Source organism: Salvelinus fontinalis, chromosome 7 (genome assembly GCF_029448725.1).
Source record: "Salvelinus fontinalis isolate EN_2023a chromosome 7, ASM2944872v1, whole genome shotgun sequence".
NCBI lineage: Eukaryota > Metazoa > Chordata > Actinopteri > Salmoniformes > Salmonidae > Salvelinus > Salvelinus fontinalis.
In genome coordinates, this window is record NC_074671.1 from 29627877 (window position 1) to 29643944 (window position 16068).

At 44.1% G+C, this 16068-nt stretch overlaps 1 protein-coding gene across 7 annotated transcripts in view; it reads right to left on the minus strand.

Annotated features, from left to right (window-relative positions):
- LOC129859361 (SWI/SNF-related matrix-associated actin-dependent regulator of chromatin subfamily D member 3) overlaps positions 1–16068 on the minus strand; it is a 51711-nt gene that overhangs the window by 19999 nt on the left and 15644 nt on the right. The window contains exon 1 of one of the 7 annotated variants that reach the window (XM_055929050.1): positions 10022–10374. The exons of 1 other annotated variant lie outside the window; for it this stretch is intronic. In XM_055929050.1, the coding sequence (XP_055785025.1) occupies positions 10022–10099 (78 nt within the window). In that variant the 5' untranslated portion in view covers positions 10100–10374. Of the gene's footprint in view, positions 1–10021; positions 10375–16068 lie in introns of those variants that run through there. 5 more of the 7 variants (XM_055929056.1, XM_055929052.1, XM_055929053.1 and 2 more) reach the window with 5 other exon arrangements.

Consider the following 16068-nt stretch of genomic DNA (forward strand, 5'->3'; position numbering starts at 1 on the left):
TTTACCAAAACAGAGGGATTTCCTCTTTAAACAGCTGCATATAATCAAGATATCAAAGTGTCACCAACAAAAAGGTAAACAATAGTCCTATAGCAAATGCAGCATATGGCATACATTTTTCACATGTAAAAGCACTTTTCAGTAGTGCACAAAGCATGCCATTCAATGAGAGCAGCATTTATTTTTCAACTCGAAATCACAAACAGTCCTCCATGACAACAAAATCATAAACAACAGAGTAGGGCTGGCTAATAAGTCCTTCGTTTTGGGGTCATGCTCAGGTTAAACAATTTGGCTAATCTATACTTCCATATTTCCAAGTCCTATTCTTGAAGATCAAGGGGCATAACATTTATTGGAATGACTGGAATCCTGATAGACTTTGGTTTTTAATGTAACGATAGAATTTAATCGTATTATTGTATGTAGTAGAAAGCTCTGGGTTAGAAGAAGCCTCCATAACCAACCCATAAAGTAAAATTTAACATCCATATCTGGCCAGCTATGTAAACTTTAACATAGATTTTTGTGGTTAATTGGTAACATACATTTTTGTATTATTCTAATGCCTTTTAAGGGGAAAGTAATCTAAAAGTAACTGAATGTAATCAGATTACGTTACCGAGTTGGGGGGAAAGTTACTTTACTGATTACAATTTTGGACAGGTAACTAGTAACTGTAATGGATTACATTTATAAAGTAACCTACCCAGCCCTGTAAACTATTCTTACATACACCTCCTGTCCTGACTCCTTCAATAGCCACCTCTTATTCATAACAAAGAGATGAGAGGAGCCCTTGTGATCTGGCAAACAATCACCTTTACACCTTCGTATCGAAGTGGTCTTGGTAGGAGAATTTAAAAGCCTCCGAGGCTGCATCCCATATGGTGCCCTATTCCCTATATAGTGCATTACTTTTAACCAGAGCCTTAAGAGCCCTGGTTAAAAGTAGTCCATTATATTGGGAATAGGATGCTATTTGGAACCGTAGCCCTAGTCCTATTATCAGTCAGATAGTGAAGATTTGTTCCAAAAAGCTATGTCCAACCAATTTTTCATATTTGTGTTTTTTCATCAGAAATTATTGCGTATGGGTACCTTCATGTGTGTGTAAAATATTACTATTCACCGATTTTTTTTATTTGTATATTTCTAAATGTGTATTAATATAGGGTTTGTTGCAAAACGCTATATAATGTTTGTATCCTGTATTGTACTGTACTGTACTGTGATATGTTGTTGTCTCACCTAGCGATCTTAAGATGAATGCACTAACTGTAAATAGCTTTGGATAAAAGCACCTAATAGTAAAATGTAAATATTTGACATACATGTGACAGGTCTCATATTACTGTATTGATTCATTTTTGAGACACTTTTGACAAAATATTGATGTCACAAATGTACCATTTGTACAGTTCACATGTAGTTATTTGTTACATTTGACTGTGTAAAACCTAGCAGTACTACTTCTCTGAGAGTGAGGCTTTGCATCAAAACATTATGTCTCTTTAAAACAAAACCATCAAGTGATAGATTTCAAACAAATACATGTCAGTCATTGAACAACCCCATGCCATGATTAGATGGTGAGAAAAAAAAACACTCCAATCTTTTAAAAGCAAAAGCTTAAATTTACCCAACGTTTCTGAAAATGGATATATAGCGTTTTGGAATGAAACTCTTCAAGCGGCTCTGCAGTATGGTGCCCTGGTGGCTGTGAAATATGGCACCTCGCAGAGTAGGACACTGAGTGACAATGTGACCACCACCTTCCTAGTTCTCCTGGGAACAATAACAGCCAGAACACAGTAACAGGCCACACACGACTAGCGGTGTACTGCCAAACAAAATCTCTGGGATTATTATTATCATTAACCATGCTTTATTAAACTAGTGCTTTTGACATTTCTCATTCCCCTGTAGGCGAAAGAGCGCAGCTTTTCAATCGACTAAACTGTCGTGAAAGCAAGATAATCCCAGTTGGTGGGTAATGGGAGAAAAGCTAATACACTGTATACATATCGACTATCAAAATCAAACAAAGACACGTACTGACATCTGAACAAGCGCACCCCAAACACTATGAACCATCAACAGCACTCATAACAATATCAGTTTACTACTCCACGTATTTGGCTGAGTGGCTGTGTGAAATAGAGCTGTGGAAGACGTTGGGAGCAGACAGAGACGTTTGCGTCACTACTGTGACCTCGGGTTCCCACTGGGCACACCATGTCAACGCAACGTGGATAACTGGGTAATATTTGGTTGAGACGTTGATCCATGAGGTTACAGCCTATATTCACCCACTCAAAAAGACAGCCAGAAGTTTGTTGAATTCCCAATGTGTTTTCACGATGCTTTCAAACCATCTAAAAGCACGACCAAATTCCAATGGAAAGACCACGTCCGATATTTTGTTTGTTTACACAACAGATGAGTGTGTTATCACTGTGCGTCATCTAACAGCAGAACCGAATGACCCGGATGCAGTTTGGATTACATTCAAAGTACATGATGCAAGTGATCAATGCCGTTTAGGAATCTGTACAGATCATTACAGCAGTTGTGAAGATCTCCACAGACCTGCGACGACCTATGCACGCTATCTTGAACATGCACGCTATCTTGAACATGCACGCTATCTTGAACATGCACGCTATCTTGAACATGCACGCTATCTTGAACATGCACGCTATCTTGAACATGCACGCTATCTTGAACATACACGCTTATATGATAAACTACACGTATGTTTGGTTGAGTTGGAGACATGAATCATGTTTTTTTTACTTGTCGACGAGGCTATTTATTGTATTTCAAAAGTGATTATTGAATGGTTTTTCGTTTGTCAACGCAACCAAATATTAACATTTGAAGGAGATTTATATTCCACTTAGATAGATCCATCTGTGCCACTGGCATTAATTCCAGTTTGTCTAAAAATGAATAATTGATATGTTGGATTCACGTCTCCATCCCAACCAAAAATTGAAGTTAAAGAATAGGACTAAATCAAAACAAACTTTAAATGCACTTCAAATAAAGTTTGATTTGAGTTCAGTATCACTAAATATCATTACATTTGAAATCAACCAGAGCTTGAAACCCTAGGCCTATAGTATTACCTATTTTTAGTTAAAATGTTGGGTTGAATTGAAACAATAACTGTTGTTGATTTTGCAAATGCTATATAGGCCTAAATAGTATCATTGACGATATATGACTTATAGAGTATGGTCACATTTCATTTGCTCTGTTAAACACACCCATTAGAATGACTTCAATAGCAACAGTGAATGTATTTCGTTTTTAAGTGGAGATCTCTCCACAATCATTCTCACAATAGCACTAATAATCAGTGACAAATATCATAGCTAAGCAGGACTTGGTTAAAAATCTGGATGGGAGACAAACTGGTAGCTGTAGATAGATACATTCTCCAGTAGGAGGTGCTGCCCAGCCCATAGTTTTTTCTTATAGTGTATATAACGTTCTTCCTCAAGACAACAGTTTGCCTTGATGACTTTTTTCAAATCTAAAGTATTTTCCACGTAGATTCCATGTCACAATATGTTGATAAATTACGGTGAAACAATGTTGATTTAACCAGTTTCTGCATAGTGGGTCACCCCTATTTCCACCCTGGGGCTGCAGATGTCCCTGTCAGAGAGTTCACTAGATGACCAAACATGCTCTTTAAACATTAACAGAACGCATCCCAAATTGCACCATATTCCCTTTATAGTGCACTACTTTTAACCAGGGCCCATAGTGCTCTGGTTAAAAGTAGTGCACTATATTATAGATTATGGTGCCATTTGCAACCATAATAACAGCAGGCCCACATGGAAAAACAATCGCAAAAACGGCCATTTTATGACCAGTATAACTTGAGGAACAAATGGCAATGGGCAAACAGGGTCTGTACAATTTTTTTAATGTATTCTACGCTCAAAGTGCTCAAATAACACCAATAGCCACAGCCATGCCATAGTGTGTGACAATAGTGTGTGACTGTGGCTTTAAATTTCATATGACCTAGTGCCCTTTAAAATGTACACGGAGGGAGAATGTCAATGACATGCATGTCTATCTCTCCTGGCTCAAAGTTGAGAAGAGATTGACTGCATCAATATTGGTCTTTGAATGAGGCGTTGAAGGTACCGTACTATCTGTTTGGACGCTCATGGGTATCACACAAGACATGCAACCAGAGGTCTCTTCACAATCCCCAATTCCAGAACAGAGGCTGAGAAACAGTATTAAACAGAGCCATGACTAAATGGAACTCTCTGCCACCCCACGTAATTCGAGCTAGCAATAAAACCAGATTTAAAAAAACAGATAAAAGAAGCACCTTACGGCACGACGGAGACTGTGAAGAGACACACATAAAAGTTTATGCATTTGGTATTGCATTATGTTTGTGATACGTGGTTGGGATACGACAGTGATACTGTATGTGGTTTTCGCGCCTGGCTATCTTAAGATTAATGCACTAGCAGTGGGTGGCTCTGGATGGGAGCATCTGCTGAATTGCTCATTTGTAATGTAAATGTAGTGCTATGTATGTATATTTATGTATTTTATTTGTTATGTTGTTTCCTGTTTGGACCGCAGGAAGAGTAGCCGCCGCCTCGGCAGCAGCTAATTGGGGATCCTAATAAGTACTAAAATAACGGAGGCCAGCCAGTCAGTGAGGCGGAGAGAAGCTATGGTGCAATGGAGTCCATGTCCTCTCCCAGTCCCAGTCACACAGGTGCTGCTGTCACTCTGCAGCCTGGGGGCTGGAGCCAGGTAGCGAGGGAGAAGCAGATGTGTGGTTTCTCTGGGGCCTGGGCAGAGAGAGACAGAGAGAGTAGCTCTTAAGGCATGGACAGACCGGTAGGATTGTTGAGCTGCCGCCGGCCGAGAGTACTTAGCACCTCCGAACACAGTACCGGCCGCAATATGCAAACTGAGCGCAAACCGATTGTACATGTAGAAAACGGGAAAAAAATGACATCCGGTCTCTATAACACACCGCAAGCGAATAAACGGCGAACGAATGCCCCCCCTACTGTACAGACCGACAATCGGTCTGGTGAGTTTTCTCCATAACTTTTAACAGCTCTGTGGGATTCTAGGTGCTGCTGGCTGGTCTCTCTCCGGTTACCTTGACAAGAGGACCCTGGCGCTTCTCCTTCCCCACTGTCCACTTCCTGTCTGGGCTGGAGTGTGCCAGAGAGACTTGATTGAAGGAGTGGTAATGATGTTATAGTGGGCAAATAATGGGTCAACTAACTGGGTTCCTCTGAAGTCTAAAGGAGGACGTGCCCAGTAGTATTGTCCCCCCCCCGCAAATAAATTCCCAACAAATCCATGCCAACAGCACCCCATATCTGATACACTGAATTCACTCCCCCGCAACTCTGCCAGCCAGCCAGGCAGCAATCTAATCTGCCATGTGGACGGATATCTGAGACCTGTGATGGTCTCTGTAGGAGAGGTGATAGGATTTGGAGAAGCCATAGTGAAGCTAACCCACAGAGCTAAAAATGTGATTCATTGGACTGCACTGTGGATGATTCCTAGGAGTAATATCTCGGGGTGAGGAAAAGCCACTGAGGCATTTCATCTGACCCACAGCACACCGCGATGGTGGAGAAGCTCAGTAATAGAATCTTCTAGGAGGGCAGGGCAAAGTTCACGATAGCAGTCACACACACACTCTTGGGCTTATCCATGTCTCCCACGCAGAGCGCTGCAGGGCCTGTATCCCCCCACAGACAAAGGCCCTCTGTGACCTCCACATCTAAACATGTACAGGAGGAGGAGGAGAGAGAGAGAGGCTCCGGTTCTCAGGGCCGCCTACCCACCAGGCCTCCAAGACCATCTCCAAGAGACCTCTCCCCCCGCTGACTGAAACACACACACACACACGCACACACGTACACATTCCTGCCGGAGGCTGGAACACCACGACCTTCACAGTTCCACATCCGTGCAACAGTGTATGTGTCTGTTTCTGAAGGAATGTGGCTGGCCTTTCAGATGTTCTATCTCCGGAGAGAGGGTAGTGTTGTCTTTACCTAACTGTGGTAAATGTTCATCGGGATGAGTCTCAAATGGCACCTTTTTCCCTTTATAGTGCACTACTTTTGACCTGAGCTCTATTAGACTATAGCCTATAGGGAATCGGTTCCCATTCGGGATGCATCGTGGGAGTGAAACAGAAAGTAAAGCGTCACGGCTCCCCACAAACGAACAAACTTGAAAGATTCCTGCCCGTACGTCAAAATATTTCCCTACTCGGCAGTCTTCACAGTGAGCCGGGGTCTCGTAACTCGCCGGCATTGCAGTGAATATGATAATCAAGACGATTCCACTCCTTCAAATCTATTGAGAGAAGAGGCAGGTATGAAGGAAAATAAGCAGGGGAAATATTTGGCCTGGAGTAGTGCGAGAGAGAGACTCATCAAGGTTAATTGGTCTGTTGAGAGGATAGTCATCTGGCTCATCCATCGCCTCTGCTCATTGTTTCCCTAAGTCTATGCTGGGCTGAAGCTTATACAGCCCCTAAAAAGCCTCAACATAACCTGGGCAAGGTACTGTACACTTGCCCTATTCCCACTACAATATATGAAGGAGAGTCTGAGAAGTAGAGTGGAGAAAGAGGTCACAGTTATGAAAACTTAGGACACTAAAGAGGCCTTTCTACTGACTCTGAAAAACACCAAAAGAAAGATTCCCAGGGTCCCTGCTCATCTGCGTGAATGTGCCTTGGGCATTCTGCAAGGAGGCATGAGGACTGTAGATGTGGCCAGGGCAATAAATTGCAACGTTCGTACTGTAAGATGCCAAAGACAACATCGCCTATGGGCACAAACGTTGGACCAGAGAGGACTGGAAAAAAGTGCTCTTCACTGACGAGTCGCGGTTTTGTCTCACCAGGGGTGATGGTCAGATTCTCGTTTATCGTCGAAGGAATGAGAGTTACACCAAGGCCTGTACTCTGGAGTGGGATCGATTTTGCGGTGGAGGGTCCGTCATGGTCTGGGGCGGTGTGTCACAGCATCATTGGACTGAGCTTGTTGTCATTGCAGGAAATCTCAACGCTGTGTGTTACAGTGAAGACATCCTTCTCCCTCATGTGGTACCCTTCCTGCAGGTTCATCCTGACATGACCCTCCAGCAGGACAATGTCACCAGCCATACTGCTCGTTCTGTGCGTGATTTCCTGCAAGACAGGAATGTCAGTGTTCTGCCATAGCCAGCGAAGAGCCCGGATTTTAATCCCATTGAGCACGTCTGGGACCTGTTGGATCAGAGTGTGAGGGCTAGGGCCATTCCCCCCAGAAATGTCTGGGAACTTGCAGGTGCCTTGGTGGAAGAGTGGGGTAACATCTCACAGCAAGAACTGGCAAATCAGTCAATGAGGAGGCGATGCACTGCAGTACTTAATGCAGGTGGTGGCCACACCAGATACTGACTGTTACTTTTGATTTTGACCCCACCTTTGTTCAGGGACACATTATTCAATTCCTGTTAGTAGACTTGTTCAGTTTATGTCTCAGTTGTTGAATCTTGTTATGTTCATACAAATATTTACACGTGTTAAGTTTGCTGAAAATAACGCAGTTGACAGTGAGAGGACACTTCTTTTTTTGCTGATTTTATGTGCGGACCACAGGCGGCAGGTGGCACCTTAATTGGGGAGGACGGCCTCATAGTAATGGCTGGAACGGATTAAATGGAATAGTATCGTTACACATGTGTTTGATACCATTCCATTCGCTCGGTTCCAGACATTGTTATGTGCCGTTCTCCCATCAGCCTCCTGTGGCCCAGACAATTAAAGGGTTGATTTTCTGCTCTGTAAGCTACACTTTTTCATTTTAGCTTCAAGACAAAAGCACAGAGCTGCTATAAGAGCATGTCTTCATCAAGTAACGTTAGAGAATCAAAAATGAACGATTAACCCTCTCATACAAATAAAAAAAGTACAGTAGGCCTACCTTACAACAAACCAGGCTTCATTTTTAAAAATTATTTTAGGCTTCAATATCATGCAAATTGTGACTGAAAATGTGGGTATAAGTGAATTTACCATGACAAGCTGTTTTATATGGAAGCTCATGCCCGCCATCACCAACAACAACAAAAAGAAATCGCCTCATGATATGTCAACGTGTACAATTAGTCTGTGCTTCAGTCTGATCAACTGTAGCCTACTGATAACAACCACAGCTGCAGGTAGCCTAGAGAAGCCTATGTGTTCTGATCCCATCTGGGCCGGGGGAAAAGTAACGTCATGTTTTTATAGCCTAAGCTATGTATTTGTAGCCTAAAATAGCCCTATTTACTTGTGTTCTGAGAAAATGTGATCAAATGTGGTCGATATTCACACTTCGGGTGGCTAGGCTAACTAGGCCTTTTGAATCCAAAATGACTGACTGGAATGAACCAATCATCAACACAATAGTGGTGACATACTGTATGAGTATCTTTTTTAATTACAGATACAGAGGCCTACATGATGCAACCCTGCATACAGTGAGCTCAGCCCTGTTCGTTTTTGTTCAATCGCAGTTTTTGTCTCTTTGTCGTGTAAAGGGTTTTAATGTTTTCATCCTCCATAGGGCCAGGAGTTTTTCCAAGAGTTTTTTAAACCATTTGACCTGATTACAAAAAAGTATCTGGTTCCATCATAGCCCATATACAGCTAGCTGCCTTATTACTATGTCATACGCTACAATTAGGGTCCGGAGTTGGTTAGATTAGCCTATTACCAGATCAGGAAAAACTCTGGGGACCAGGAAACCTATTGGATAACCTCAAGTCTTTTTTAAACCTCCCGCTTTGGGCTGGATGTGTCAATGTGTAGTTCATACACGCATGATCTATGAGCAGAATTACTGTCTTACCTCAATTATCCACAAAATCCCTAGTTTGAAGTGGCGTGGCACGGGTTCAAGAAAACAGTCGCTTTCAAACTAGGGATTTCGTGGCTTATTGAGGTAAGGCAGTAATTCCGCTCATCGATTATCCGTGTATGAACTACACATTCACACATCCGGGAGGTTTAAAAAAGACTTTCTTAGTCACCAAAGTACCGGAGCATGCCTTTAAATGTCCAATACAATTGGCATCATTTCGATTTAGTCATAGGCCTTATAACTTGTAATAGATGGGTAAGGATTTGCGAAGACATAGATGCCCACTTCTGGGACTCGATAAGGAACAATCTCTATGACAGCCTGATGTCTTTGGGTTTCAGCTATGTCAGTCTAAATAAAACACACATTCATAACAACTCCACAATCACAGCATTCTGCTTATCATCATTTTGTTACCAAAACAAGTCACAATGGTATTCCCAGGTCAGTTAATACTCCATATGTTATGACAGCAGTGACTAACCTTATGCCTTTCCCCCAACCATGTGAAATTCACTCACTACGATTTATTTTAAGTAAGATTAAATAAGCTCAACTTCCTGCATTTCAAGCATTTGTTATCCCCACTGAAGCAAGCTCCAAAAACATTCATTCAAACCTAAGCCACATGACCATATATGTTCAAATGATCATAGCAACGTGCTTATCTTACGACTGCTCTGAGACTGTTTTGAATGAGCTGGTCGCTTCCCCCACTCACTGGCTGCCTTTGACTCCAAGCATGCTCAGTGTGCTCTGGTAGCCGGGGGGTTGGCTGCTACTAGCCCCTCGCTCTCTTCTTTCCTTCTCTCTCTCTCTCTCTTTTTGTATTACAAATGCCTGTGACCCTCTGCTCCCTCTCTCTCTCCTTCCCTCCCGTCTTCAAAAGGAAGAGAGTGTGGGATTCAGGGGGACTGGAAATAACCTTCACGTCCGACGGCTTTCCCAGCTCTCTCGCTCTCACACAGACCGCCTCTGCTCTGTGCCGACGCTCTCTCTCACACACACAAACATGCTTGAGTAGTCACACATCACACACGCCAGGGTCTGGTTCTCCCGCTCTCAATGAGAGACAGCGCAACTAGGCTACTCACCACTCCATGGACCAGGAACTCAAACAGTTTGCTCTTGGTGGCTTTGCGCGCTCCCCCTGCCGTCTCCTCCGTGGCCATTTGCTCCGTCCCCTCGCTTCCCCCTGCTCCTACTACGTCTCCCTCTCTTTCTTTTGTCTTTCCCTCTCCCTCTGCCGCTCTTCCCCTTCACCCGGGCGTTCAAATCCCCTCCCTTGCTCCACTTTCCTCCTCTTTGTGCTCTTTTCCAGCTCTCTCCCCCTCTCGCTCTCCTTCGCTCTCTCTTAACCCTCTCAACCTCTGTGTTTTTGCCGTGCAGCCCTGCCGAGGCTCTCACTGTCTCGCAGAACACTTTTTAGTTGAGCTGCCTTTCAGGAGCAGGAGCCCGGCGAAGAGGGGGAGTGGGGGCCCCGGCAGGGGGGTTTGAGCCGGCCCACCCCGCCGGCCCCCCCCGCCACAGCTGTTGCATTCCATTGGTAGATAACGGCATGCTGTGTGCCTGGCTGTTTGAGAACAGGGACTGGGGAGGTTATCTTCAGTTAGCCATTCCCACCCCCTAGCGACGAGCCCAGAGGCCACGGTCAACCCCTCAGCACAACTGATTCTCAAAAAAGGACAAGTGGCTCTTAAATGGGACACACTGTATATTACAAACCTAGGGCACACAGACAGTGTCAAACCTAAATCACTACAACCTATGTGTCCGACTGTTTGTACCCTGTTGCCTCTCAAGTAACAGGATCACAAATGTAGCGGAAAAGCCATCTGCCATCTATACACAATATCGTGATATAGACTATCATGGTAACACAGCCTATAGCACGATCATTGGTCAGTGAGGAAAAGATTCAGACTCTGTATCCAAAAACAAAGAACAGTTCCTGGTTGGACACAGCTGTGTGCACCACCATGTCTAATGAGCCTGCTAATATCCGTTCTGCCTCCAAAGCCCACTTCACAATGGGAAAGGGCCTCCTCCAGAACACCTTCGCTTCCTGTCTTTCAATGTCTGTGTCCCAAAATGGCACCCTATTCCCTATAGTGCACTCAAAGGTGGTGGACTACGTAGGGAATAGGTTGCCATTTGGGACAAAACCCATATCTGGCTTTAGCCTGGCTTTGTCCGAGGGGCATTCAGAAAGGTCCAGGGGTTCTCTCCCCTCTTCCCTTTGTTAGATATAGGATGAAGTTGGCCCTAGACAGTGATCCTGGGTCAGGTTTTGCATTTCCCCACTAATGGTTAAGGTTAGGATTGGGGGAGGGGAAGCTGATCCTAGCTCTGTACCTAGGGGAAACTTCACCCCGGAGCCTTTGTCAGTCTGTCTCATGGTCGGGTTACTAAAAAGTGAAGAGAGAGCCCTGTCTGGGTTGCAGACATAGCCGCAGGTCATATTTCTGACTCACAGACTTCTCCCCCCCCCCCCCTCTTTCTCCTCCATCCAACAAACCGGGGGTTGAAATATTCATGAGTTGATTTGAATGACAAAGGGGTGTGAAGTGGGAGAGGATCAAAGGGCATCGGCTTATGACACATGCCAGTTGTTACCATTATCACCAGCAGCTCTGTGATCTGTGGCCAAGGTGAGAAATGGTAGTGGCAGTGGTGGGTTACAGATAGGAGGAGGGAACCATATCAACCACTTGAATGAATAAAAGGTTTAAAACCAGATGCCCCAGAGTGAAGGATTCAAACAGTTCCATCAAATCCCTAATTCAAACAGATCACAAACCTGACAGCAGAAAACATGTTTGACAAATAGTTTACCCTAATGCTCTCTGTCGTCAGTCTCCTGCAAAATGGATTTGATGCAAGTGTTTTCTACTGAAATGGCAGAGGAGATGGGAGGGGGTGGGACAGCACTGGGGGAGGGGAGTACTGTCTGTATTAAGGGGCATCTAGTCCCCACCCCTCCATACTCCGAGCTTGGACTTCAGCGGTCTGGCAAGTGAGGGAGCCGGTCTTCAACAAGTGACATCAGTGCGGTTCAGTTATTGTAGTAAAGGGCCAGCTGCTATGTGGGCCTGTAAACGCCTAGGTCAGAGGTCTCAACCTGTGACCTTCCTAGAGTGGCTCTGACCCCTATTGGAGGGAGCAGTGGCACCCAGCACCATTCATCATTTAACTAGCAGGAGGAAACTGAGAAAGATGTCTGCATGGTCATTATGTCAGGAACAGTCAGCAACAGACAACCATGTTCCAAATAAAAGCATACAGAATCCTAGGATAGGTCAGCTAATGATGCCAAATTATAATTTCACAGTTATTGACTGGTGTTTGAGTCTTTCAATAATTGCAATCCATCTCTTGAGCAGCGTGCTCTGTCCTCCTCATCCCTGTTTTAATTGTGCCCTTCGGGCTTTCCCTTATAGGTGGCGACACCTACTGTTGAGATGAGTGAAATGTCTCCTGACGTTGTGCTCTAGAGTAGCTGTGCTGCAAAGCCTCATAGATGTTGGGGTTTAATGGTTGACTCCATCCATGAGGCCCGTAAAAGATGTAGTGAATGATTATGTTAGTTAAATTGTGCATCTCTTTTATGCATAGAATAATAAAAAAATATATATAAAATGATATATTATATAACATACATCTGCTCTGGTGTAGTCAAGCAAGCACCAAACAAATCACCTTAAAACAAGCAGAGTCAGAGATAAACGTTGTCCTTGTTTCTCCAGCAAATGGCACGTGGGCGTCAAAAGACAACAAAGGGATCCAACCGTTCAGAAAGCGGCACGGACGGTTTGTGCGCAGAAGTACCCCTTGCTGGATCCCCGCAGTCTCCCTCACCAATAGGCCAACCAGTTTCACCAAACGGCCATGACCCATTCTGTAGCACAGGGGAGAGGGGGGCTAACAGGGGGTAATCGCTTGCTGGGAGCAGTAGTAGTACTATAACGGCCAGTAGAGGGGGCACATACTGCTGCTATATGAGCAGACACCCATGTCTAGGAGGGGACTGCTTGAATGAAAAGGACCCCTCCCTCACAGACTGTGTGATGCAGTGTGCTATAGGAATATGTGGAAATATACTACACCCAGGTATGAATAATTTATTTCCACAATCTCCTTTTTGCCATTTAAAGGGGATATACTTTTTTTTTTTACTTTTAAATTAATTTAAATTGAATCACAGATCGCTCTTTTATTCATTCATTCCTACAGTGCCTGAATGGGCAGACATACACTATTCTCGTGTGACCACTAGGGAGAGACACTGAGCACACAGCAGTGTATGTTGAGCATACTGCAGTACAGTTTCATCAAAGCATCGTCATTAGTTCTACTGCTAAATTTCCACTCTAGGTTAAATTGAAGTCAGTGGTCATCAATGACATTGTAAAATCCCAATCAAAACATAGAACATATGCAATAGGCTATATTTGGTGGCTAATTTAATAAAAACGTGGATAAATAATACAAATGTAATGGGCTAGAATGACATTGTTTTAAATCTATCATAACTACAAAAGTAATCATGCCTTCCATTACGTAACCATAAATTAACGCGATTCCCGAGACGCCAATAACAAATCGCTAGATACCGACTTTTTTTAAAATTTGACATCGCTGCTAAAAGTGGTGGTGCAGCAGTGTAACAATAGACTTAGCAAAGAAAAGGGAAAATCCATACACAGTCTGGCCACAGCCAGTCTCTCAATACACCCGCTTTGTCTACATTCTCCAAGTATTCATTAGAGAGACGCAGGAATGAGAAGAGAGAGAGAGAAAGGAGAATGAGCGAACGAATGAAAGAGAGAAAGGACTCAGAGAGAGCGAGGGGGGATAGGGGGAACATAATAGGTATTCCAGAAAGTACTGACGCGGTTTCGTTTTACAGTACAGTATGGTGCCCCCTTCACATGCTTATACCATATATAATACACACACACACACACACAACGTCAGAGTACACACTACACACAAACTCCTCCACGTTATTGTCACAGTTGGGGTGCGTGGGGGGGGGGAATGCAATAAAGACGGGATTCCCTCCTGTCGGGCCCATTCTCTTTCTTTCTTCAGTGTGAGAGCAAACAAACCCCTGCTGAAGCTGGTTGAGGGGCTGAGCTCCAGGACAGCAGCTCTCTATAGGCTTTTGGGCCCCATCATCAAAGGAAAGAATACAAAAGCACAAGGAGCTGCACCTTTACTAAGAACTCAGGATTAAGGAGGGAAAAAATTCCAGGAAAGATTTCTCTGAGGCACACATTTGAAATAGTCAGACCGGTAGAGACAGGAATTCAAGCGACACAGAAAACACTTGCATAGTAACAGGATGTTACATATACTGAAGAAAAATATAAATGCAACATGCAACAATTTCAATGATTTCCAGTTCATGTAAGGAAATCAGTCAATTGAAATAAATTCATTAGGCCCTAATTTATGGATTTCACATGACTGGGCAGGGTCACAGTCATGTGGGGAGCCAGGCCCAGCCAATCAGAATTTGTTTTTCTCCACAAAAGGGATTTATTACAGACATAAACACGTATCAATACATTTTTTGGTATGCATTTCACTTCATGAAACATGGGACCAACACATGTTGCGTTTATATTTTTCTTCGGTATATTAGCATGAAGTAGCCATAGGTTAGCAATAGGATAGTAATAGAATACAGTAGATATCATCAAACTCCATTAGGAAAAAACTTGATGCCAGAAATGCAGATTAAGCATAGGACAAATACTCTTAACAGGTGGATGACTGCATGCATTGATACCAGTATAAAAGTCCAGCTAATCATCATTCCAGGAGTGGTTTCAGCACCTGACCTGGGCTATTACAGATTTGAGACTAGTTTAGAATAAGACCTTGGGTTGCAGCAGGAGTTGTTTGGGACAAAGCATCTCTATCCAGGGAGCATTTACGGGTGAGCTGCTTGGCAGAAGCCCCCTCACCGCTCCCCTCGCACTGAAAGGGAGCATTGTGAGAGTGGATGGAGACTCCGTCCACAGCCTCACAATGAGCGGAGTTTCCCAGCACTGCAGCCTTAGGCGGGCGACAACAATCGACACACTGCAGGAAGGCTTCTGGACATTACCCGAGGGCATTTCCTGTTTGCCGTCGCCATAGCAACCACTTGTCCTACCTTTCCATTACAGGTAGCAACTCAACCTGCAGCCAATGAGAAACTGGGACATGGTGGAAATATTGTAGTCGATTTACTTTAACTGTTACAGTAGATGCTAGTTTAGTGCCAATGTAGACTAGTACAAGCCTTAACATACCAAAACTTGAGTTGGGTGTTGAGCAAAAACACATACTGTATCTGCCGGTATTAGGCCAAATAAAATGGGCAGTTTTCTGACAAGCTTTGTGTCAACAGTAAGTCCCATAGCGGAGAGACACGGTAGCTATAGCAGGAAACATAGCTAGCTACTGTGGTTACTAAGGCTACAGTTCAGAGATCCAGTAACCGGGCCTCCCACCCCTCCCCTACAGGACCTCAGAGCCGCCCTGTGCTGTGCTGCTGGGTCACCCAATACACTACACTAATCCACAGTGAAACGCAGAATCACAGAGAGTCAGCCATCATGAATGTACATGAACCAGCCAGGCGTCTCATCTAAGAAAAATAGCATTGGGACAGGATATTCCGAATATGCACTGGCAACCCTCTCCTCTTGGTACAGAAAGCCTCTCCTCCCCCTCTACTCTAACCTAGTTTGCATACAGCTATCTAGCCTAGATCCTTCAGCACCACTCTGCCCAGGCAGGATGGAAGAGAGGGCAAACAGAATGAGGCCAGGGCTGTGTCCCATATAGAACCCTATTCCCATAGGGCGTGGTCAAAAGTAGTGCACTATGTAGGGAATAGTGTGCCATTTGGACTCAGACCATGTGCATAAGGAGGACTTTCATCAGACTGTTCCCAGTCCAAGATAGGGAGTCTCAAGAGAAACAACAGCAGTGGAAGTTATACCAAAGCAACTGATTGATTCTATGATTAAAGTATCTGGGATAATTCACCATGCCAACATGGGACATTGGGGGGGAAGTGGGTGAAGTGAACTGGAAACAAAGGGGCAGTGGTTCTCCAATCCAGATCTAATGCTGCATGCGT